Raw genomic sequence first — 23,674 nt, 5'->3', positions numbered from 1 at the left:
TGAAACCCTTAGTGTGTTCATCATTGTTAATCATCATTTTATTTAGAATTCTTGCTTCTCAGATGAATGTACGTTTTTACGTAATAGAAAAGTAAATCGTCATGACTGGCGCTACTGGTCAGACACCAATCCTGGATAGTTTCGTGTTCAAGTTCCAACTCAATTCCCTAAGTTTAGAGGAGAGTATTTAAAGACTGCATTGCTGATTCGTTTTTTTCTACCCGGAAACTTAATTGGTGAAATGTACAAGATCTCTGGGAAAATGCGGTCAATTCATAAAATAGAAATAATTGAAGGCGAAAACAATTATGATGAAGATCAAGTAGTGTTTCAACAAGATGGCTTTACACTATACTGTAATGTGAAGCAATAGCTTGAGATATTTCCTGATCTTTGGGTTAAAAGGAGCGGAACTTTTATGGAATGGCCAGCTAGGTCGCCTGAATTAATGCGACTTAATTTTTTTTAAAGCGACATTTAGAAACCAAAATTAACGCTATCCAACCAGAAACTCTGGCAGATTTACACCAACGAGTCTAAATGAGGGTCAGATGATAGCACCTGAATTTCTAAAAAATGTCAGACTTCGTTTTGGGCAAAACCTTTTTTCTTGTATGTAAGGAGGTGTGTTCAATTGGAATTGAAGCACTTAATAAATTGACCTATTTTAATAAACTTGTTTCATACGAAATAAGGGTAGGTATTTCTTATCAATCTACTTTTCACTGGCAGTATACAGTTTTTCCTTGTTTTTTTTAAATCAGAATCAAATAATCCTTTTAAAATTTTAACAAGCTGCTATTATTTAAAAAAAAGCCTTAAAGTATTTAGTAATATTAAGAAAAAAAAATCATTAATTAAAATTAGGTAACAGGTGGCTGTTTTTGATGATTATAGTAACTCTTAATTTAATCAGAACAGATTGCTGCAGAAAAAACTTAAATATGACTATAGTCTTCAGTTTAAGCTTGGTGCAATATATGTCAATATGATTACAGACATAGAGAACTAGCTAGACATTTTATTAAGATGGACTGCGTTATTGTGCTACCTGGCACGAACGAATTTGAACAAGGTGAAATACCAAAGAGTAGGCCTATTTGGGACAAGGTAAAATTCTGCACACATACAAATATTATATTCTTAGGTCATCCTGCTATTGAAAAAATATTCAGCATTTTAGTTTAAAATTTAAATCTTTTGTAAATAAAGTAAACCATGTGTTAGAAGGGGTAGTTATATGTGAGAACTGGTTAACACCACATGAGACTTTTATCGTAGCAAACTATGTAGTATAAGATATCTTTTATTGTTCAGCTGGATACGTGTCAATTATGATTTATGAGGATTTTTGCTTACTACATTTATTCAAATCAATCAATAATTTTGACAACCACAAGGAAGAATATTTATTCTCATATATTGCATCAGCATCTTAATAGCCCCACAAGAATAACCACTCACTCTTTTACCTTAATAGATTATATTATTGTTTCCAACTAAGTACATTGAAGAAAATACTGAATGTGTATTAAAGAATAGTGCAATTTCTGATTCGAGGCGGTGACGATGGGGTAGATTATTTAGTAGGAGAAATTATGATAGGTTTTCGCAACTTGCTGCCTTGGAAGACTGGAGTACTCTATTAAATTCGGAGAATCCTTTGGCTGCTTTCCATACAGTATTAATTTTTTTTTTTTACAAATGCTGGATAACTAAAGGGATAAAAGGCGCAGCCAAAAATGTAAGAAGACTTCATTATATCATAAAGTTTAATATGCAAAACGTGTGTATAATGAACTATTTGAACGCATACGGGTCCATTTATCGTAGGTTGATTAAAGCAGCAAAGCAACTGTATTACCAAAATAGAATTTAGTCTTCTAACAAGCAAAAGGAAGCATGGAATATTAGAATATTATTAATGAACTTAGGTGCAAAAATTCTGCGACTGAATCGAATTCTAACGATTTAAATGATTTCTATTGCAACATAGCCTCTCATTTATCAAGTCAAATTAAATGTAATATTAATTCTAAGGAATTTTTAGATGGCATTAATAATGGTTCTATGATACCAGATATATTTTTCCTTCTTCCCACTGATCAATATAAAATGAAAAAAGTTATTTTAGAGACAATAAAAAAGCTCCAGGATGAGATGGTATTTTATCGAAAATACTTTATAAATTGCCTGAAAATACAAAAAGTTCTTGGAGATGCTATAAATCTTTCTTTTGCTTCATGTGAGTTTCCTAGCTATTTGAAAATTGCAAATTTATCCCCCTGTATAAGGGTGGGGATGAGGATAGTCCTTTAAATTACAGGCCTGTTGCATGGTTGCCAACTTTAGCGAAGATTGAAAAACTGGTAAAAAGTCGACTTTCAAATTTTAAAAGAAAAAACATCTTTTAAGCCCCAATTTGGCTTTCAAGAAAGAGTCAGTAAGCGATGCTATATTTGGTTTTTAAGAGAAACTCTACCTAGCAGTTAACGATTGGCAGGCTGCAGCGGCGGTATTCTGTGATCTAACAAAAGCATTCGACTGTGAATATTGCACAGAATATTGCTGGCTAAACTGAGAATTTATGGTATTCGGCATAGGGCACTGTGCTGGTTTGAATCTTATTTGACCAATAGGGTTCAGTCGGTTACATTTAATTAAATGACATCAAATCACACAAATTCAGATTGTCGGGGTGAGACTCAATATATTTGGGCAGTTTACCTAGCTTGCTGATAAGGCAACAGTTTTTTCGAGTAATGTAGATGAAAAAAACTATTTGCAAAGATTAATCATGATCTATGTGCAATTAAAAGATGGTATGACTCGAATAAACTATATATAGTTTTAATATTTTAAAAACAAACATTATGACATTTAAATGTAGTTTTTTTTCCAGATCAAATGAAAGTTGAAAGACTTTACTCTAAGCAAATTCTTAGGTTTACAAATACAAGACAATACAAGACAATAGTCAAAAGTTGAGAGTCATATTCAAAACATAATTAAATCCTTATCATTAAATTGTTTTGCTTTAAGAACTATGTATTTCGAATGACTTAGATAAAATAAATAAAGACAGGCATATTTTTGATTAATAGAATCCCACTTACGTTATGGTATATGTTTTTGGGGCTGTTGCGCTAAACAACTTATCCATTCAGTATTTATCATGCAAAAAGAGCTAATAGGTACATGAGTAAAGCTAAACCAGACTCATGTAAACCACTGCCATCTAACATATAGGCAAACCTATAAGCTATTATTACCATTTTTAAAACTTCCCAGATGCTTGACCCTTTTGTTTACGATGGACGAAAACTTTTTAACAATTTACCAAGTAAAATCAGAAAGATGTATGAGGAAAAGAAATTTAAGAGGGAAGGCCAAAGGTTACTTGTTGCGAGAGGCTATTATGACGTTTAGGCATATGATAATAACCAATTTTAATACTAATAATACGATGAAATATACAGTGCATCCGTAAAAAAGCGGATAAATTCAATAAAAATGAGAACAAAAGTTTTTCATTGGCACTTTTTAAGAGCTACGTGATGGTGTTTTTAGATTTTGTATCCGACGTTTCGTTTTCGAAAAACCATCAACTTTATTTTTTTATATGGCCTGGAAAAAAGTATAGCCTGTATCTGATTCCATTTTTTATTACAAATTCAACGATGTATCACATGTCACATGTTTTTTTATCAGAGGCAAGAATAAGTGCGATTTTCTTAATGTTTTAACATATTTTTTTAAGGAGGCTTTGCAAACAAAATTATACTACCTAAATACCTGTCATGAGTCATTGATTTTACATATTAGTTAAATATCTACTTACAAAGTAATGAAACATACTAGGAAAGAAAAATTAATCTACCATAAGATAATCATTATTTTAATTATTACTTAAACAACGGAAAATAAATAAAATTTAAAAATAACTGAGACAACAAGTAAATCAAATTTTTTTAATTAAATTTAAAGCAGATGTTCAAACAGATTCCCGTTATTTTCCAAACATAATCAAGATCTTCTTACAGTAGAATTCAAAACAGCACGCAACATGTCAGGTATAATGCTATTGAATACGTTAGTTACATGTTCTTGTAATTGCTGCTTAGTCTCAAAAGAATGCTGGTATATTTAGTTTTTAAGAAACCCCCAAAGAATGAAGTCCAGAGGCGTTAAGTCTAGGGATCGTGCTGGCCAAAGCACTGCGCTGGACCCAATCCACTTTCCATCAGGAAATCTCTGCGTAAGATACTCGCGAACCTGTCTTGAATTATGTGCAGGAGCACCATCTTGTTGAAACCAACAACTATTGAATTGTGCCAGAAGTAAGTTATCCAAGCAGTCTTCCAAATTATTTTCCAACAATTGAAGGTATAGTTCTCCAGTTAATGAATTGTGGTAAATTAATAGACCTAGTATTTTGGTGCCGAAAATTCCACACCACATATTAAAGCCAAAGCGCTCTTGATGTTTTGATATTTTTTTTATGCGAGGATTTTGTTGCGCCCAGTAATGACTATTCCGGCGATTAAAGACACCATTATTAGTCACTAAACTTTTGTCAGACGATATTATTTTTGCAGAGAAATTTATATCATCTTCGCATGCGCGTGTGTACTATTCAAAAAAATGCCGTCGTTGTTCTAGATCCCCTGGTTTCAATGCTTGGCAAATTCTAAATTTATACGGATGATGAGCAGTGGTTTTGGCTAATCCTACATTTTTCTCGATTTGCCTAGTTGAGATAGTAGGATTCTCAACAACTCCTTGTAACACATTATTTTGAGTATCTTCAGAAGTTTAATTTTTCCTAGATAGAACTGGATTCTTAAATGCACCATATTCTTTTAAATTTCGCGCCAACTCTAAGAAAATTGATTTACATGACTGGTTTCTATCTGGAAATTTATTTAAATACATTGGTGCCTTATTTACAGTGTTCTTCTAGCACAAAATATAGCAGGTCAGCACGTCAAACTTTTCTTCATTGTGGCCATTATAGTCCACTAGGCATATTCAACGATATTAACACAATAAAAAAATACTCAACAATAAGCAATAAAAACTGTAACAACATTAAAAACTCTAAAAACAACTTAATCACTCTAAATCAACTTAACAATTATTATTTTATCCGACCACAAACATAAAATTAAGCCATATGTGCTAGGGTAAGAGGTATTTACGTCAAAATGTCAAAGCATTATTTGTTTGCAAAGCCTACTTTAAAACATGATTAAAAAATTGAAAAATCGCATTTATTCTTGCATCTAATAAAGAAAATATAACATGTGATACATCGTTGAATTTGTAATAAAAAATAGAATCCGATACAGGGTATACTTTTTTTTCCGGGTCATATAAAAATAAAGTTGATTGTGGTTTCTCGAAAACGAAACGTCGGATATAAAATCTAAAAACGCCATCACGTAGCTCTTAAAACGTGCCCATGAAAAAGTGTTTTTAGTTTTTTTATATCTTTTAATATAAGGTCAGCAAAAAATAAAATCGAATATGGCAAAATTCCGTTTTTCCCCAATATCTCGGCAGACCATGAAAATTTTTCAATTTTCTCAACGGCATTTAAATACGCTTCAAATTACAAAATTTTTTCTAATTTAACCTGACATAACCTGTAACTTTAATAGGTACTGAGATCCCTATGCTTAGGATCCTTATTTTGGACACCCTGTATATATATATTTCATGGTATTAGTATTAAAATTGGTTATTATACAGGGTGTCCAAGATAAGAATCCTAAGCATGGGGATCTCGGTACCTGTTGGAGATACAGCTTCGATTAAGTTAGGAAAAAGTTGTGCACTTTGAAGCGTATTTACATGCCGTTGAGAAACTTCAAAAATTTCCATGGCCTGCTGAGATATTTGGAAAAAACGGAAATTTGCCAATATCGATTTTATTTTTTCCTGGCTTTATTTTAAAAGATATCAAAAAACTATTGACACTTTCTCATTGATACTTTTGAAGTAGTACGTGATGGCGCTTTTAAATTTTATATCCGACGTTTCGTTTCCGAGAAACCACCATCAACTTTATTTTTTTATATGGCGCGAAAAGAAAGTACACCCTGTATCTGATTCCATTTTTGATTACAAATTCAACGATGTATCACATGTCACATTTTTTTTGTTAGTTAAAAGGAAAAATACAATTTTTCTTTTTTTTTAAACATATTATTAAGTAGGCTTTGGAAACAAATGTTTACCCTGTCACATATTTTTTATTAAATATTAATTGCCGTTGTTGTTACCGTGATTGTCGAGGTGTTGTTTGTTGAGTAATTATTGTTATTATTATTTACTGTTGTCGTTATTATTGCTAAAATTGTGTTATTATCTTCAAATATGCCTGGTGGTCATTATAGTCATGAAGAGAAGTTTGACAAGCTGTCGTGCTACATTTTGTGCTACAAAAATACTGTAAATACAGCAGCAATGTATCTTAATAAATTTCCAGATAGAAAGCAACCATGTAAATCCATTTTCTTAGAGTTGGCTCGAAATTTAAAAGAATATGGTTCGTTTAAAAAGTCTGTTTTATCTCGAAAAAAGGAATCTCTTGAAGAAACTCAAAATAATGTTTTACAAGCAGTTATTGAAAACCCCGAGATATCAACCAGGCAAATTGAAAAAAATGTAGGAGTGGCCAAATCTACAGCTCAGTTTATTTTACGTAAAAACAGATATCACCCCTACAAATTTAGAATTTGCCAAGGACTTGGGGATTTCGAACGACGTCGGCATTTTTGTGAGTGGTATACACGTGCCTGTGAAGAGGATTTTAATTTTCCATCAAAAATAATATGGTCCGACGAAAGTATGGTCACTAATAATGGTATCTTTAACCGCCGCAATAGTCATTACTGGGTCCAACAAAATCCGCGTGTTAAGAAAATATCTAGACATCAACAACGTTTTGGGTTTAATATGTGGTGTGGAATTTTAGGAACCAAAATACTAGGTCCATTTATTTACCATTATTCATTAACAGCGGAACGATATCTTAATTTATTGCAAAATTATTTAGAAGACTGCTTAGATGATTTACCTCTGGCACAAGTCAATAGCTGTTGGTTTCAACAAGACGGGGCTCCTGCACATAATTCTGGGCAAGTTCGGCAGTACCTTTCGCTGCGTTTTTCTGAAAAGTGGATTGGAACCTCCAGTGAAGTGTCTTGGCCAGCGCGATCCCCGGACTTAACCCCTTTGGACTTCTTCCTTTGGGGATTTATTAAAAACCGAGTCTATCAACATTCTTTTGGAACTGAGCAGGAGTTACGAGAATGTGTGACGGCCGCTTTTCAAAGTATTACGCCAGAGATATTGCGTGATGTTTTAACTGCTACTGTAAGAAGATCATACTTATGTCTAGAAAATAATGGAAACCTGTTTGAACACCTGTTTTAAATTAAATTTATAAAATGCGTTAATTTATTTGCTTTTTTCGTTATTTTTAAAATGTATTCATTATTTGTTGCATATCGTTAGAAAAATCATAAAACATTTGTCTATTACTGGTTACATTTTTTTATTTATAAGTAGTACATTGTACAATGCAAATCAATGCTTCATTTAGCTTCATCACTCTTTAAATAGATATTAAGAAAAATGACAGACTCGGTAACAGGTATTTACATACGTCAAAGCATTTGTTTCCAAAGCTTACTTAAAAAATATGCTAAAAAAATAGAGAATTTGCATTTGTCAGCAGGGAAAAATAAAATCGATATTGGCAAATTTCCGTTTTTTCCAAATATCTCAGAAGGCCATGGAAAAGAACATTTTTGAAGTTTCTCAACGGCATGTAAATACACTTCAAAGTGCACAACTTTTTCCTAATTTAACCGAAGCTGTATCTCCAACAGGTACCGAGATCCCCATGCTTAGGATCCTTATCTTGGACACCCTGTATATGTATATGTTCTGCGAGTATGTTATTTTTTAGTTTAGGTATTTTGTTGTTAATGTATGACTGCCAGTATTTTTTTAAGAAAAATTACGACAGTTTTAGCACCTTTATTTTGTAAGTTATGGTATGTTTATTAGGACAGGACAGTTTTAATCTGACTCTTTAAAACTTGTACATATTTTTTTAAACTTTGTTTAAAACAACTTTGTAAGAAACAATAAAGCATTTTTTGATTTGAATGAATTTTAGGGATTATTTCATCCTCTCCCCTACGAGAGTCTGTAAGGCTGAAGTCGATTATTTTGGCACCTCTTTGGAAAATGAAATTAACAAGATTGAACTAGATAAATATTACTCAAAATGCCTGTGTTTCATTCTTTTTCATATTTTCGTATTTTCATAATTTTGAAAAGTTCTTATATCCAGAGAAATGATAGCAGCGGCTTCAAACTTGAGAAACTTTCTCACACGACTCTTCTTTCTATTTAAGATTTTAGGGGTGATTTACCACCATTATTTGAAGGTGCTTTGCTCATTAAAAATTATTAAAAATTATCCTCCTCGAAAATAAAATCGACGTGTACGAGGTTTTTTAAAAAAATATTTTTCACAACGACTACTTGGCGGAAGTACAATGAAGTTTACATTACCTGCCAAATTAGTATATGAAATATTATGCTAATCTGCGTTACATTAAAAAATCACACCTACAGTTTAGTATGTAAGAGTACAGCTCTTTATATTACCCTACCTTTTTTTCACACTTTATTCACTCACTAAGAGTGTTTTATAAAACTCTCGGAAATTTACATTTTATTGCTCTCTACCTATTAGAAATACAGTATAGGAGGGTAACTTAACAATTTGAGAAGAAAAAAATTTTCGGTAACATACGATGGCACTGACTGATGCTAGATGTTCTTGCTGATATCCATTGGTTATTTTGCAATACATTATTATCAGTATATTAACCCTTTGTGGCCTGAATTATTTCGTGTTTTTTTGAAGGTAATATTTTAAAATTTTTCTAGGAAATACTATTTAAAGGGATAAATAAAATGAAATTATGACTCAAAAAATAAGTTTTATTACATAGAGAAAAGAAAAAGATGTGGTTCCACTATGGAACCACTAGGAATGTACATGAATGCATTATTTTTTATGAAATGCGTAAAATTGAATTTATCAGACAAACAAAGTCCAACTTGACACGTACTGCAAAACCACCTAGTATGATGTGGTTTTGACCTAGTACTGCAATGTGCACAACGAACCTTCTGACCATGAACGGGTAAATGTGCAACTTTATCGTATCTTACCTCTGACGGCACTATTACTTTAAATTTATTTATGGGTGGATCTGAACTTCTTCTGCCTCTTTGTGGAGTTTCTGGAACTGCTCCTATAAGGCCACAAGCCACAGCAAAGCGAAAATCTTTTAAAGTAATAGATTTGCACGGCGCACGATTTTTAAAAATAATGTATGCATTGACAGTAGTAAGGTCTAAAAAGTGCCAAAAAAGACGATGCCACCACTTTCTAGACTTGCGGTCAATTCTATACGTAGCAATATGCATATCTGATTTATCAACATAATTCATATGTACGTTATAATCTTTAACTAATTTTAAACAGGAAAATTCTTTCGAGGTCCCATCTTTTTGTTTTCTTGAAATAGTGGTAACATCGTCGGGATTATGAAAATTACTTAAAAATATTACTGATTTTGAATCCATCCATTTGAGATAGACTATGCCCTCGTTTGTAATTCTCCAATCCGAATCTCCTTTCTTCATAACCTTGTCCTCTTTTAAATCTTTTGGTTCCAGTTTTCTTCCGTTTCTAATGGTCCCGCAGGCGTAAATCTTATCCCTGAGTAAATCTTTTTGTAGTTGGATATCATTAAAATAATTGTCAAAAAAAATCCTGTGGTAGTTTCCTATCAAAAAACGGGTCAAGTTGACAATTCTTGAGCCTAGATTCCTCTCAACGGTATCAATTTTACCAGTATAAACTTAGAATTGTGACACAAAAGCCGGCTCTTATCCAAATTTTGTATCCTCGCTTTATAGGTTTCATTGGTAAGTATTGGCGAAAACTAATCCGTCCTTTAAATTTTACCATTGATTTGTCTACTGTTTGATTTTCTTGTGGCTTGTAAGAGTTTAAAAATGTATGCGACAATGTTTCTAGTAAAGGTCTAATTTTGTACAGCTTATCATACCCAGGTTCGTTTTTTTTTGGTTGAATGGAATTATCATTCATGTGGAGGTGTCTGAGAAGCCAACTAAAGCGGTCACGTGACATACCCGACGATATAAAAGGATCTCTCATTTGCATTTTTGAAGACCAATAGTCCTTGTAACTGGGTTTCTTTGTTAGTCCCATCATCAAATTTATTCCCAGAAAACACTTAATTTCTTCAAAAGTTGTAGGAATAAAACGGTTATTATTAGTCACCTGTGTTGCGTATAAATTTGTTTCAAATGCAATTTTTTCTATAAGCTCTTTTGTAAACAAATAGAAAAATATATCAATAGACGATTCTGCATCTTCGGGGATATTTGGTTCACTGGTTTGTTCAAAACTGTGCGGGATATTAGCCTGTTCTGAATTACTAGTCCACTGGTGTATAAATGTTGATAAAGGAAGTTCATCCTCACTGTCATAGTCCAAACTTTCTCCGTTGGTTGGCAATGGCGAGTCAAGCATATTTTCTAGCAAGTCTTCTTGAATTGGATTCAACTCATCTGCGTCAACTGCATCGATTTCATCCTGTGATGATGCCTCTGAAGTGATGGAACCCGAATCGGACGGGATCTCATCCAACATAGTAAATGCCAAGTCAGAGGTCATGTTTCCCAAATTCAAATAATAATTTCCTAAAAATAAGAAAAGTACCCAATTGATATATTATTATGGCCTAGTAGACACAAATGGAACCACATTCATTTTAATAAGAAATGATACTTCTATAATAAAAAAACCATAATTATTTTCACAAAAACCTACACTAAAACTAATATTTAAAAGAATAAAACAAAAAACTTACGTGACATGAGGTTTTTTTCTTTAAAACTCATGCATAAGTAAACACGTGTAAAAAGAGTCATGCGAGACTGACAGACAACTTATCACAAACACAGAACACAAAGAGGAAAATCCTTGGTCTGTTTTCTGTGAAAAAAAAAACTGTCCCAATAAGGCACCACTAGTACACAAAGTTATTCGAATTTTATGAACCCAAATGCTTTAAGAACGATAGGAAATATACTTCATTAAACAAAACTTGGAGTTTCCATTTAAAAATCTTATATACATGGTGTCTCACGACGAATAGACGCGATCGATATCTCGAAAGCAAATTTTTCTACAATTTTTAAAATTTGGCAACGTGGTCCCCCATCGACACAACTAAAATATTTTAACAGTTGTGACGTTTCTGATTATACCGGAAGTAGGTGTCGTTATTTTAAATGGAACACCCTGTATATTTTTACATTTTTGGCTTCCGCGTGAAATTGTAAGTATATTTTGTGTATAATTTTAATATATTTTTAATTTCATGTGAAAAATTATGTTTATAAGTTCTAACATAATTACCGATTACTCTCTTTTAGTAGCCTTAATTTATTGGTTAGTTTTGGTTTTCTTTTAAAGGAAGGACCACTTTAAAAGACTAAAAAATTATCAAAAGTCAATTTTTTCAAATCGAAACCGTCTATTGTTATTATCTTTTCATAAAGATAATTAAAAATAAGGTTAACTTTGTATAAGGTTATCTAGTCCAAAAATTGATAGATAGTTTCCCAAGTACTATTGGCAGTTTAAATTTTACCTAATAATAAAAGCCGCATGATACACGGCTGAAGGATCGTTGATTAGCTGGCCATGATGGTTGTCATAAGCTAGGAGCGGCTATAAGACAATGGATTATAACAGAAATGTCAGTATGGCTTGTAATTTCGTAGTTTTTACTTTTTAATTTTCAAATGCTTGTCTAACCCTTTCCATACAATCCTGCTGCGTTGTTAATGGATTGAAATAAACAATAATCTTTATTGTACCCCAAATAAACTATTCTAGGGCAGTTAAATCCGGAGAACCAGGAGGCCACAAAATAGGTCCGTTATTGGAAATCCACTTGTCATTAAATGATGCGTCTAAGAATCTCATTACAGGAAGGGTTCTGTGTGGTGGTGCAGCATCATGTTGGTAATAAACGTTTCGGTGTGCTGCTAATGGTAAATGTATCTAAGCCCACTAGAATATTTAAATATCCTTCTCCTGTAAAAATTGATACAGACTTAAAAATTTAAACATAATATGAATTAAATTTATAAGTGACCATTTTATAAGTGGCCATTTAGGTTTTCTTCGGAAAAGTGTAATTTATTGATTTGATCATTTCTGATAGCACAAAAAACATTAAACTGTCATACTTCTTGATAATTTTGTGATCTCACAGCATAAGGATTTGAATCACTCCAAACATGAAAATTATGTCTGTTAAAAAATTTCATCAGTCCAAATTACGCCATCCAAAAACTGTACCATTCTTAAGATAAATTCACAAAACTGCAGAAGGGCAAATCTGTTTCTCTAAGATGCTGAACCAAAGATACTAAATAAGGGTGGAAGTTATGTTTCAACGAAATCCTATGTATTGTGTCTTTAGAGAATCTAGTTTATGAAGTTACTTGTCTTAAGGACGTCTTAGGATACGCTGCAAAATATCCCAAAATTGCAATTTAAATATTTTCACCGTCAACAAGTGGTTTTTTTTTGGTCGGTATGTTACGTGAAGTGCGCTCTAAATCGTGATGTAAAAACAAATTGACTTACTGTAAATTACAGTGACAAATTGGTGTGATTTCATTTCCATAAAAGAACTTGGAATGCAATCATATAAATAAAGATTTTGTGTACAAATACCATTGGGTGATTTTCTGAGACTAGAATGTTTCTTGCTTCCATGAAATGAATTGGTGTTACGGGGTCATTCTCTGAGAAGTATTTACAATCACACAAAATGTATGGTATGGAGCCAAAAAGTAAATTTAAATGCTGTGCTAATAAAACATTTAATAATTATTTATGCATTGAATGTTTGGGAGTTTTTCACCCAAGCTATCTGGAAAGGGATTTTCTGTCACATGAAAAAATAGGACAAACAAAAATTTTTTGTTCTGATGTGTGCAAATCAACTGCTTCCTCACCTAATTCTGTAAAATCCGTTGAGCATGATAATGCACTTAAATTGGTTGCCGAGCTTCAATCCACGCTAAATGAAAAGAACATCTTTATTGAACAGTTAGAATTATCTAAAAATGATGAAATTAGTTTTCTACAGGATAGGGTGACTGATTTGCATAAGGAACTAGAATCTAGGGATAATGCTTTTCGAAAAGAACGCAAACTAACTCAGGACTTCGAGGAGGATATATTGGAAGCAGAGCGCAAAATGGTTGAGGAATTAAATAACAAAAGAGAAGAGGTTATTAAGTTGCGATCTGAGATTGATAAATTAATGCTGAATGAAGAGCTTTTGAAAATTTCTATTTCTGATCAGAAGGAAAAAATATCTTTACTCCAGAAAGATCTAGAAGAAGCTAATTCGATATGCAAAAAAATGATTACTTCAATTAGACTTCTTGAAGCAGAAAATCAATCATACTCTTGTGAAATAGCTTCTCTCAAAAATGACATGGAGGTATTTAAAGCCTCTAACTCACGCGAGGAAGTTATCCAGGATTCTTCGGATATCGAATTTGACACTCATTGTACACTTAGTACAGAACTTGACAATCCTTCTAGTACCAAGAATTTAACAGTACCTGATGTTAAAGAGTTTTTTGTGACAAGTAATCCTGTCAATGTATGCAGAAAGCAGGTCCTGGTGTTTGGTGATCAGACTGCAAGAGGTGTAGCCTCTGGGATGACACATTCTTTGGACTCTAAGATCTATTCTATTCACGGTGAAGTTCACTCCAACTATACTTTATCCCAGATGGCAAACCGTATATTTGAATTAACCACTGACTATGTTAGTACGGATAATATTATTGTTTGCTTAGATTTAGGATCAACTGATTTTGACTGTCAATCCTTTTATGGTTTACTTTCTTTGGGTAAATTCACTAATTTAACTTTAAGCTTATCTTACGATGATACAAATAAGTTTAATTATTTTCATGTGGTATCTATTTGTAAGAGATTTCTTAAATCCCAAAGGGCTTCAGTAAGAATTTTCAGCAATAACTCTCAAAATAATAAATTTAGAATTAGTAAGAGTGCTCTTTGTGTTCGTCTGGTTTTGTTTGTTACTGTTAGTTATGCGTTAAAAAGAAATTTTGTACTCTCCCCCGTTCCATTATCTAATGTTAATTTTGATAAGCATTCCAGTGGCTCTAACTCTGATAGTTCTCCTCTTACTCTTAACTCTACTTCAGCTGATACCTTGGTTAATTCTTCTTTTTTAGGGTAGGCAACATTGACGCATGCATTTCTATTATGCTTTTGAATATTCAATCACTGCGCGGTAAATCTGATGATTTGTATATACTTTTAGACAGTTTAAATTTTCCAAACATTGTCTTACTTACTGAGCACTGGTTGAGAAATGAGGAACCAATTTCCCTTCCTGGCTACTCTGTAGCTTCCAAATTCTGTAGGGCTGGCCTTGGATATGGTGGCACTGTGACTCTTGTGCATCAATGTTTTTGCGACGGCTTTGTTGGTCTTGGCGATTTTGATGATCTTAGTGTCGAAAAGGAGTTTGAATTCTCAATTGTTTATTCTGGTAAAGCCAATTATTATATTGTGTGTATGTATCGTTCCCCAAATAGTAGTATAAGTACTTTTTTAGATAGGCTTGAACAATTCCTTTTAAAATTTTCTCCTAAAAATACTATAATTCTTGCTGGCGATCTTAATATAGATTTTGAAGATGGGGAGAATAGGGCTACATTGGATTTAATTAATTTGCTTTCCTCTTTTAATATTTCTATGCATGTTAACAGCCCTACGCGTGTAACAGGTACCACATCAACAAACATTGACTATGTTGCCTCCAATATACAGGAGAATGTAATTTGTAATGTATTTGATCCAGCTTTGTCTGATCATAATGCCATCCTGGCTCAGGTGCCATTCAGAAAAAGATACAAATCCAGAGGTTTGGGTAGAATTTACAGCACAAGGAACTTCCGGTCTTTTGACGCAGGATGTCGGTCTTTTAATTGGGACTCAATATTTTGTGAGCAGGATGCTCTTGCTTCATTTCACGCATGTCTTTCAAAGTTAGTTGATAGATACTTTCCCGTTCACCCATTAAAAAATCGATTTAGGGACCGGAAAAAATGGTTAACTCCTGGTATTCGCATTTCCGGTCGTAATCTTAGATTTTTTGGTATTTTAAAAAAGTTCTACCCGATAAATAATTTTGTATTGTCGCTATTCTCGAGATATCGAAAAGTTTACCGGAAAGTTGTGTGTGAAGCGAAAAGACTCTATTATTCCAAACGTTTGAAATATTCCTCCAATGAGAAACGCGAAGCGTGGTCAATTGTTAATGAGGTTGGGTCCAAAAGTAATGGCTCTCAAGAAGTGCAGATTGATTCTGACATATTAAATAAGTACTTTTGTTCGGTTGCTGATATCCTCACAAAGGGTCTCTCTTCCACTTATGACCCTCTCAAATTTTGACCTACCACTAGTGGAAACTCATTTTACCTCAGCCCCACTACTCTCAGGGAGATTTTTTGCACTATAGGATCGATGAAAAAGAAAAGGGCATCTAGTGACGATGGTATTTCAGTGAATTTATTGGGAAAACTTCCTTTGAGTGCTATTCAGGCTCTTTCTGATGCTATTAATATTTCATTTCAGTCAGGCACATTTCCTCTTTGCTTAAAATTAGCAAAAATTTTACCTCTTTATAAGGGTGGTGATTGTTCTAGTCCATCCAACTATAGGCCGATTTCAATTTTGTCTACTTTATCTAAGTTAATTGAAAGACTTATGAAGGATCGTCTTTTAAAGTTTCTTCTGGGGGAAGGGGTTCTTCGAGATGCGAACAATTTGGTTTTCTATCAGGGAAAAGCACCTCTGACGCTATGTTTGATTTCTTGTCCAAACTTCTCCAGGGTGTTAATGGAAGAGAGGCGACTGCGGCGGTGTTCTGTGACTTGTCCAAAGCTTTTGATTGTGTGAGTCATAGGATACTGCTTCAGAAGCTTTCTGCTTATGGAGTTAGGGGTGTTGAACTGAAGTGGTTTGAGTGCTATTTGTCTGGTCGCGAGCAGTCTGTGTACTTTAATGGTGACTTTTCTGGTAGGGCGTCTGTGGATTGTGGTGTTCCACAGGGGTCAGTTCTTGGTCCCCTTCTATTTCTTTTATACATTAATGATCTTATTACTCTTAGCATATGTGGACATTTTACATTGTTTGCTGACGACACAACGGTTTTATGGTCGAATAAAGATCCCAAGCAGCTTGTCAGAGATGTTGCAGCCGATCTCCTGAAATTGAAGCAATGGTGTGATTCCAATCAACTTTGCTTAAATATGTCAAAGTCCCATATTATTGGTTTCAATTTTCAAGCTGAGAGTCTTGATTTTGGTGAGAACGCATTGGACATGGTAGACAATTCTGCATTTCTTGGTTTAGTCATTGATAAAGATTTAAAGTTTTCTGACCATATAATAAAGTTAAATAAAAAACTTGCTTCTGGCTGCTTCTCTGTTAGGGCAACCGTTCATGAAATGGGGATAGATGTTGCTCGTGATGTGTACTTTGCTTTGTTCGAGTCGCATTTAAAAAATGCTCTTCCATTTTGGGGTGCATGTTTAAATTATCTGTTTCTGTCTGTTTTTGTGCTGCAAAAGAGGGCTGTCAGAAGTTTATTTAAGGCCCATTCTAGAACGCATTGTGGTAATCTTTTCAAAGAGAGCCGTATTTTGACCCTACCATCATTATTTATTTTGGAAACTGCATGTTTAATATGTGTTCAGTTTTTAGTGACAGTTTCGTTGTAAACTGAAGTCATATTTGCTTCTAAAAGCCTTTTATTCGATTGAAGACTTTTTTAAGGCTGATGATGTTGTGTAGTAGATGCTAAGCTTTTAATCTGTTAATTTTAATTTTGAACATACCTTTATGTGTCCCTTTATCTCTGCTACCTTTGTCTACATGCATATATTTTGTTTTATAAAGATTTTGTTTGTAGCATTTTTCTCTTGCATTTTTTTTATTTTGTATAAAATTTTTTATATTGGTTTTGTAAAATCTGTTTTGATTGTATTTATTTTCTGAAGCTTTGTCAATAAAATTCGTGTACATGTACCAAATTTTCGACAATAAAGTACTTGAAAAAAAAAAAAAAAAAAACAAGTGGTTTTCTTTTTTGCGCTTTCCCCTTAACAGTGCCAAAATTTTTAAAATTTCTTTTATCCGCCTAACAGCGCAACATGATGGTTTCTGTTTTTCTGGGAATCTATCAATGCAAATATTTGGCATGTTCTCGATAAAACTTTGTTACATTCTCCATAGATAATAAACAAATTTAAATAATCTTCGTGTGTATAATTTAATCGCCCCGGCATATTAGTTTTTAAAAAATTACGAAATTACAAGCAATACTGACATTCCTGTTATAATCCATTGTCTTACTGTCGCTTCTAGTGGTTACTATGACAATCGTCATAGCCAATTCATCATCAATCCTTGAGCCGTGTTACTATGCGGCTTTTAATATTAAGCCAAATTTAAACTGCCAATATTTCGGAAACTATCAATTTTTGGACTAGATAACCTTATACAAAATTAACCTTATTTTTAGTCATCTTTATGAAAAAATAATAAAAATTAAGGGTTTTCATTTAAAAAAATTGACTTCAAATGATTGTTCCATTTTAATTATTAATGCTAGTTTTTGACCCTCCTGTATCTTTTTTTTAGCCAAATATTAAAATAGTCTTTTAAGTGGTCTTAAAGTAAAACCAAAACTAACCAATAATTAAAGGCTACTAAAAGGAAGTAATCGGTAATTATGTTAGGGCTTATAAACATAATTTTTCACATGAAACTAAAATTTGTCAAAAACGGTATAGGACATTATACACAAAATATACCTAGAATTTCACGTGAAAGTCAAAAATGTAAAAATGAGTGTTCCATTTAAAATAACGAAGTTGACATCTACTTCTGGTATAACGGGAAACGTCACAACTGTCAAAATATTTTAGTTCTGTGACCCCCCCCCCATCGACTGTGCCATGTTGCCAAATTTTGAAAAATTAGTTTTCGATATATTGATCGCGTTTATTCGTCGTGAGACCCTGTATAATTCAATATTTTATTTTTTCATCATCCTGTATACGGCTAAAGGAAAAAAAAACGCTCTCCTAGAAATGAAAATGAATTAATAAGTTTTTTCGAAGATATAACAGGAGAGTCACAATAGGGGGTGTGATCTTTTCGTTAGGACACCCTGTATAAGCCATGCTGCCACATTAATAGAAAAACGGTCAACATTCGATGAACAGGTAGGCCAACAACAAAACCAGCTGATTTTGACAACTGGCGATCTCAGTCTAGCAGTGAGAGACGTTTTTGTCAACAAAAGTGCATTTTCGGTCTGGTTATTAAGAAGAAGTTCACCAATGGCGGGGCCCTCGGTGATAAATCCTTTAAAATATATAGTGAATCGACAATACGACAGCAGTTTAGTGATAAAAAATAGGATTTTTAAGGAACGATTGGCGAAAGCAAAGAATTTTTACCGGAAAGATCTGTTTGCTCATTATGGGTGTGTGAATGCCATCGAATTTTCCGCTGAGGGTGAACTATTGGCCTCAGGTATGCACTAAAACTTCTGAATAATTCATTTATTATTAACGTGCAATGAGAAAAACTGGATATTTCCGTTCTGGACCATGTTTTTCCATGTTTAAAAACCGATTGTCCATAAGCAAATTTACAGGTTCCATCAAGAAAAATGGTTGCCATTAAGTCAAATAAATGTATTATCAGAGCATATTTTTAATAACTTTGACGATAATAGATCCGTTAAGTTAATTTTATATGTAATTGCTTTAAAGATAGTTAAATTTTCCATGGGAAATATGCCCAATAATGATATAATTTTTGTGTGGGTGGCAGTTTCTATTCAAACTTGCTTAGTTGGGTAGTACATGTCATAATTTCTTAACCTTGAACTATTTCAATGTGTTTGGTATATTTTAAAACACCCTTTGATATGATTCATTGATTAATCCTTTGCTTAATAGATTGTTGTTAATATTTTTAATAATAATCTAAAGACCTTTAATTATTCTGTAATCACAATATTTTTGAGGCAATGGCTTTACAGTTCTTATTTCTTAAAAAGCTTAATTCATTTTTAAAATAAGCTTGTTTCAAAGTAAAAAAAAGACATTATAAATAAATACAAGTTGGCAGTAAGTAAATATTTTAAATCAACAATATAAGAAAAACCTATATTTAAATACAAATATATAATTTCATTAACATTTATCAGAAGGATTGTTCAGGAAGCCTTATGTTAGATTCATGCCAGATGGAAAATAAATTATAGATGATTGTAAAGTTAAAAATAGGAATAGGACTTATCTCTAAAATATGAATGGTTTTTGTAATGAGTTAATAGTATTTGTAATGACATTGGCTGAATATTCTTATTTTCCTTTGCTATACTCAGGCATGGATTTTTTTAATGGGAAATACAGCCATTCATAAAATAGTTTTTATTTATTGTACTATTTTTTCACTACAAACATGCTCAGTTGGGTGGTACCTATATCTTGTACCTTTTTAGAAACTTGTTGATTTGCTTCATTATTTTCTTAAGGTAGAAATGTTTGAATGATTATTGTAGATATGTTTTTATTAACAGTCTGAATAATTCTACAATCACAATATTTTTGACAGAATGGCTTCTTCCATTTTATAACTAAACTTTATTTTTAATATACCATTGTTAGTTGCTTCTAATACTTTTTTTATATTTCTCCTACCTATATTTTTTTCTATAAACTTGACTCAAACGTTTTACCTCAAAAGTCCAATTATTGTAGACAGTGTTAACTAATTACTATTGTAACCTAGTACATACAAAAAACATGTCATCCTCTGACCTTATATTTAAAATATCTGAGACCTGTAAGTTGAAGTTTAATTTAATACTATGTATATGAAGCAGGTATGAAAAAGAATTTCACCTGACATCAGAGAATCTTAAAGACCAGGGGTGACTCTAACTGAATTATATTTGCATTTTAGAAATATTGCTTCAAACAATTCTTATTAGGAATGAAATATTAGTGACTTTAATTTATGTTTATTTTTAGTTTTCTTAGAAAACAGGTTTAATATTCCAGGTATTTGAATTTTATGTAAACTCAGACTAGGAAGTAGACTTAGGAGTGAACTTTCTAAATGATAAAAATTAATATGCCTTTTATCATACTTGTTAGACATAATAGACACACAAACTTGAGACTAATAATTTGTAACTTCAATTGTCAAAGAATTGTTGAATAAGGATTAATAATTTTTATTGGCACTAAGAAATTGTCTTTGAAAATACTTGATAATGTACAATGCCAGAAATGTAAAATAATGTATTTATATTATTGTATTGATTTGTATTATATTATATTGTAGTTTTTGACCCAAATAAATGCTTTGAAATTCATTAATGTTAAATTAGAAAAGATTGTACCTGAAAAGTCTCAGATTTTTTCCCAATTTGTGAAGTCCCTATTTGTTAGAAAATAAAAGATTAACCTAACCACATTTTTGAAATCTTTTAATAACAAAACTTTTAATTGAACAGAGTTATCATAATATAAGATGCCAAAACAGTTGAGGAAATTCTTTTCTTAAATTTAATAGCAAATATTTTCAGGATCAGGATTACCCTATTTATTAATAAGTGGAAAAATTAACTGAAAAAAAAATGTAATTAGCAGTTAGCTCTCTGTTATTATATACCATATTATATCAAATCAAATCATGCTTATTATGAAAACGTGTTATTTACAAAGCTATACAAATAAATGAAATTAATATTAGCAGGAATAAGCTGCAACTAAAATTAGGTAAAAAATATATAGCTACTTGTTTAAATGTTACATACATATTTAAATAAACTAATACTGTTACAACAAACAGAAACAAACAGTTTTGTATTTCTCCTATAACATAATTATGTCATTATATTACATTAACATAAATGTTATTATATTTCGAGAAAGCAAAGGTTGGTGATTATCCAGTTTATTGTATGGTAACAATTTGCTTACTTCAATATTATACATAATTTGAATTGCTTTTTTATAATATTAATTTGAATAAATAGATATTTATTCTATAACCATATCTTGAGTTACTTTCAATTAAAGCAAAATATACCATCCTAACTTCACTATGATTCAATTCTTTAGATATAACCCTCAAAGTATAAGAGACCAGAGGATTAAACAACTTAAGATGTTAGTCTTTGATACATTAAGTTACTCTCATACCAGTCATTTTATAGAGCCTGAGATTCATAATAATATGACAAAGTACAATTATTGTCAGCAAAGAGTGACAAATGGTTACCAATCCCCATTGTGTAATGTAATGAGCAGATATCATTTACATACAAAAGGATTAGGATCAAAGGAACTATAATCCATATTGTTCAGATATAGAAAATGATCTCTAATTTCCTTAAATAAGCCTTTTACCAATTTAACAATTTTTAACACATCACCGGTTTTCTTATTTTATAGTTCCATTTTCCTTATATTTTAATAAATGATTCTATTTACCTATACCGTTCTTTAGGTTAGGAGTCAATTCTAATTTTTCTATACTTAAAGAGATAATTTTTATGATATCTGAATAAAATTTTTCTGTAAGCTTTCTATACATGTTCCAAATTCAACATCTGTAGTTTGTCTTGTATTTCTAAATCAGCAAATCTTTCAGAGTTATCCACATATCTAACCTTTTATTGTGAGTCATGCCATCCACTTTTTGTAAACATATAATTTTAACACTTTGTTTTTTATATATCTTACAGACGGCAAGTTTTAGAATCAAAAATCATAAAAACGAAATTATAGGAGAGAATTCTTTTGGTACTAGGCTCACTTACATTTCAAATTACCCATACTACACAAAGAGCAAATAAAAAAGTCATTGGTTCATATGGATAAGAAAATCTTTAACCACTTTCCTCTTGAAATTAGATCCTGTTAGATTTAAGAAAGGAATCTTGATCTCAAAGGCCTGTTACACTCTGGATGAATATTTTAATGTAACTAGTTGAAATTATTTTTGCAATAAGTTTGTTTTTTGAGGATGCTTGTTGTTGGTCGGTCCCATGTTTCTTTGTTGGTGGTGTCCCATGTCGCATAGACGTCGATATGTCGTTTTTTAATAGGACAACCTGATTCAAGTATGAGTGGTTATCAACCTCCAGCAGGCAGATAGTTATACACCATATTTCTGTTTCTCATTTAAGTCAGCAAGTTCCTTTTTAATTTGAAGTAATTTCCTCATCCAATTCTTCAAGGTTTTGTCTTAAATCCTAGGTTCTTGGGTTTTCTGTTTAAGTGATTCCACTAATTTCTTCTCATTCTCCTCTACTTCATCTTCTAAGTAAGTAGTCAATAGTCTCTGTCTTTGACATGCTTTTTTAAGTTCTTGATTTCTAGCAGCTCTGACTGAATTTGCTCACCAATTTTGGCAATGTCAGCATCTTTATCAACGAGAGAATATATATGTTCTTCATCTTTAACCTACAATTGTGACTTCAGTGAATAATATCAGCAGTCCTCCAAGTTTTATATGATACCTAAAATCTCTCTCAGATAATTTGGTGACATAAATTGAAGCAGTTAATACAAACAATTCCCATGTAATTTGTTGGCACTGGATTTTGAATTTAATTTGAAGACAAAATGCGATATACTAATATTAGATGCAAATTATAATCACTACATATATAAAACTGGAAGAAAAAAAAATACAGAAACTAAAATCGTCAAAAAGATAAAACTAATGGAAAAAAAGTAAAAAAATATACATTTGATTCACCAAGACAAACAAATATTATCATTAAGTCTATTATCATTAAGTCACCAAAAAATGATAAAACGTAGTTGTTGGTAATAAAATAGTCAATATAATACATAAAATACATAAACAACAATACAAGTATTTCATCACATTAGTCTTTAGTCCTTAGAAAATTCATTTAACCTATAATATGCTTGCTCAATAAAAATGTGTTAACTAATTTCCTAAACCTCTTATCACTTATATTCTTATATTCTAAAGACAAGTGGTTGTGTATTTTGATCCCCTCATACATGATTGAATGTTTCATAAGAGCACTCTTAAGTATCAATAGTCCCAAGTTATTAGAACTAAATCTTGTAAATGCATTCATGTGAGACCCATTAATCCCCTTGTATTTCTTAGGAACCAACTCTGAAGTCAATAAAATAAAAATACAGGTCCAATGTAAGTCTCTGTTTTTCCTGAATAAAAGCTTACAGTGATCCTCAATGATGACAGAGGTCAACCTCTTTCTTAGCATTGCATTATCAAATCAAATCAAATGAAAATATGCTTTAATGTCAAAACAAATTTGCATTGTTGTTAACAAAGCTTAAGAAATACAGTTATAACTAAAATAAAATAAAATAA

At 32.0% G+C, this 23,674-nt stretch overlaps 3 protein-coding genes across 6 annotated transcripts in view; 1 reads left to right on the top strand and 2 right to left on the bottom strand.

Annotated features, from left to right (window-relative positions):
• LOC126747911 (ER membrane protein complex subunit 7 homolog) overlaps positions 1-11,099 on the bottom strand; it is a 325,016-nt gene extending 313,917 nt beyond the window's left edge. Inside the window, exon 1 of the mRNA XM_050456880.1 lies at positions 11,087-11,099. The gene's annotated coding sequence lies outside the window, so the exon portion shown is untranslated. The remainder of the gene's footprint in view (positions 1-11,086) is intronic.
• Positions 1-23,674, bottom strand: part of LOC126747854 (proteasomal ubiquitin receptor ADRM1 homolog) — a 421,821-nt gene that overhangs the window by 299,666 nt on the left and 98,481 nt on the right. The gene's annotated exons all lie outside the window — the stretch shown is intronic.
• LOC126747804 (DDB1- and CUL4-associated factor 5) overlaps positions 18,523-23,674 on the top strand; it is a 36,018-nt gene continuing 30,866 nt past the window's right edge. The window contains exon 1 of the mRNA XM_050456677.1: positions 18,523-18,805. Within this exon, the coding sequence (XP_050312634.1) occupies positions 18,610-18,805 (196 nt within the window). The 5' untranslated portion in view covers positions 18,523-18,609. The remainder of the gene's footprint in view (positions 18,806-23,674) is intronic.

Source organism: Anthonomus grandis, chromosome 2 (assembly GCF_022605725.1).
Source record: "Anthonomus grandis grandis chromosome 2, icAntGran1.3, whole genome shotgun sequence".
Classification (NCBI taxonomy): domain Eukaryota; kingdom Metazoa; phylum Arthropoda; class Insecta; order Coleoptera; family Curculionidae; genus Anthonomus; species Anthonomus grandis.
The sequence above is the reverse complement of the archived record's forward strand: the minus strand, read 5'-3'. Positions and strand labels throughout refer to the sequence as shown.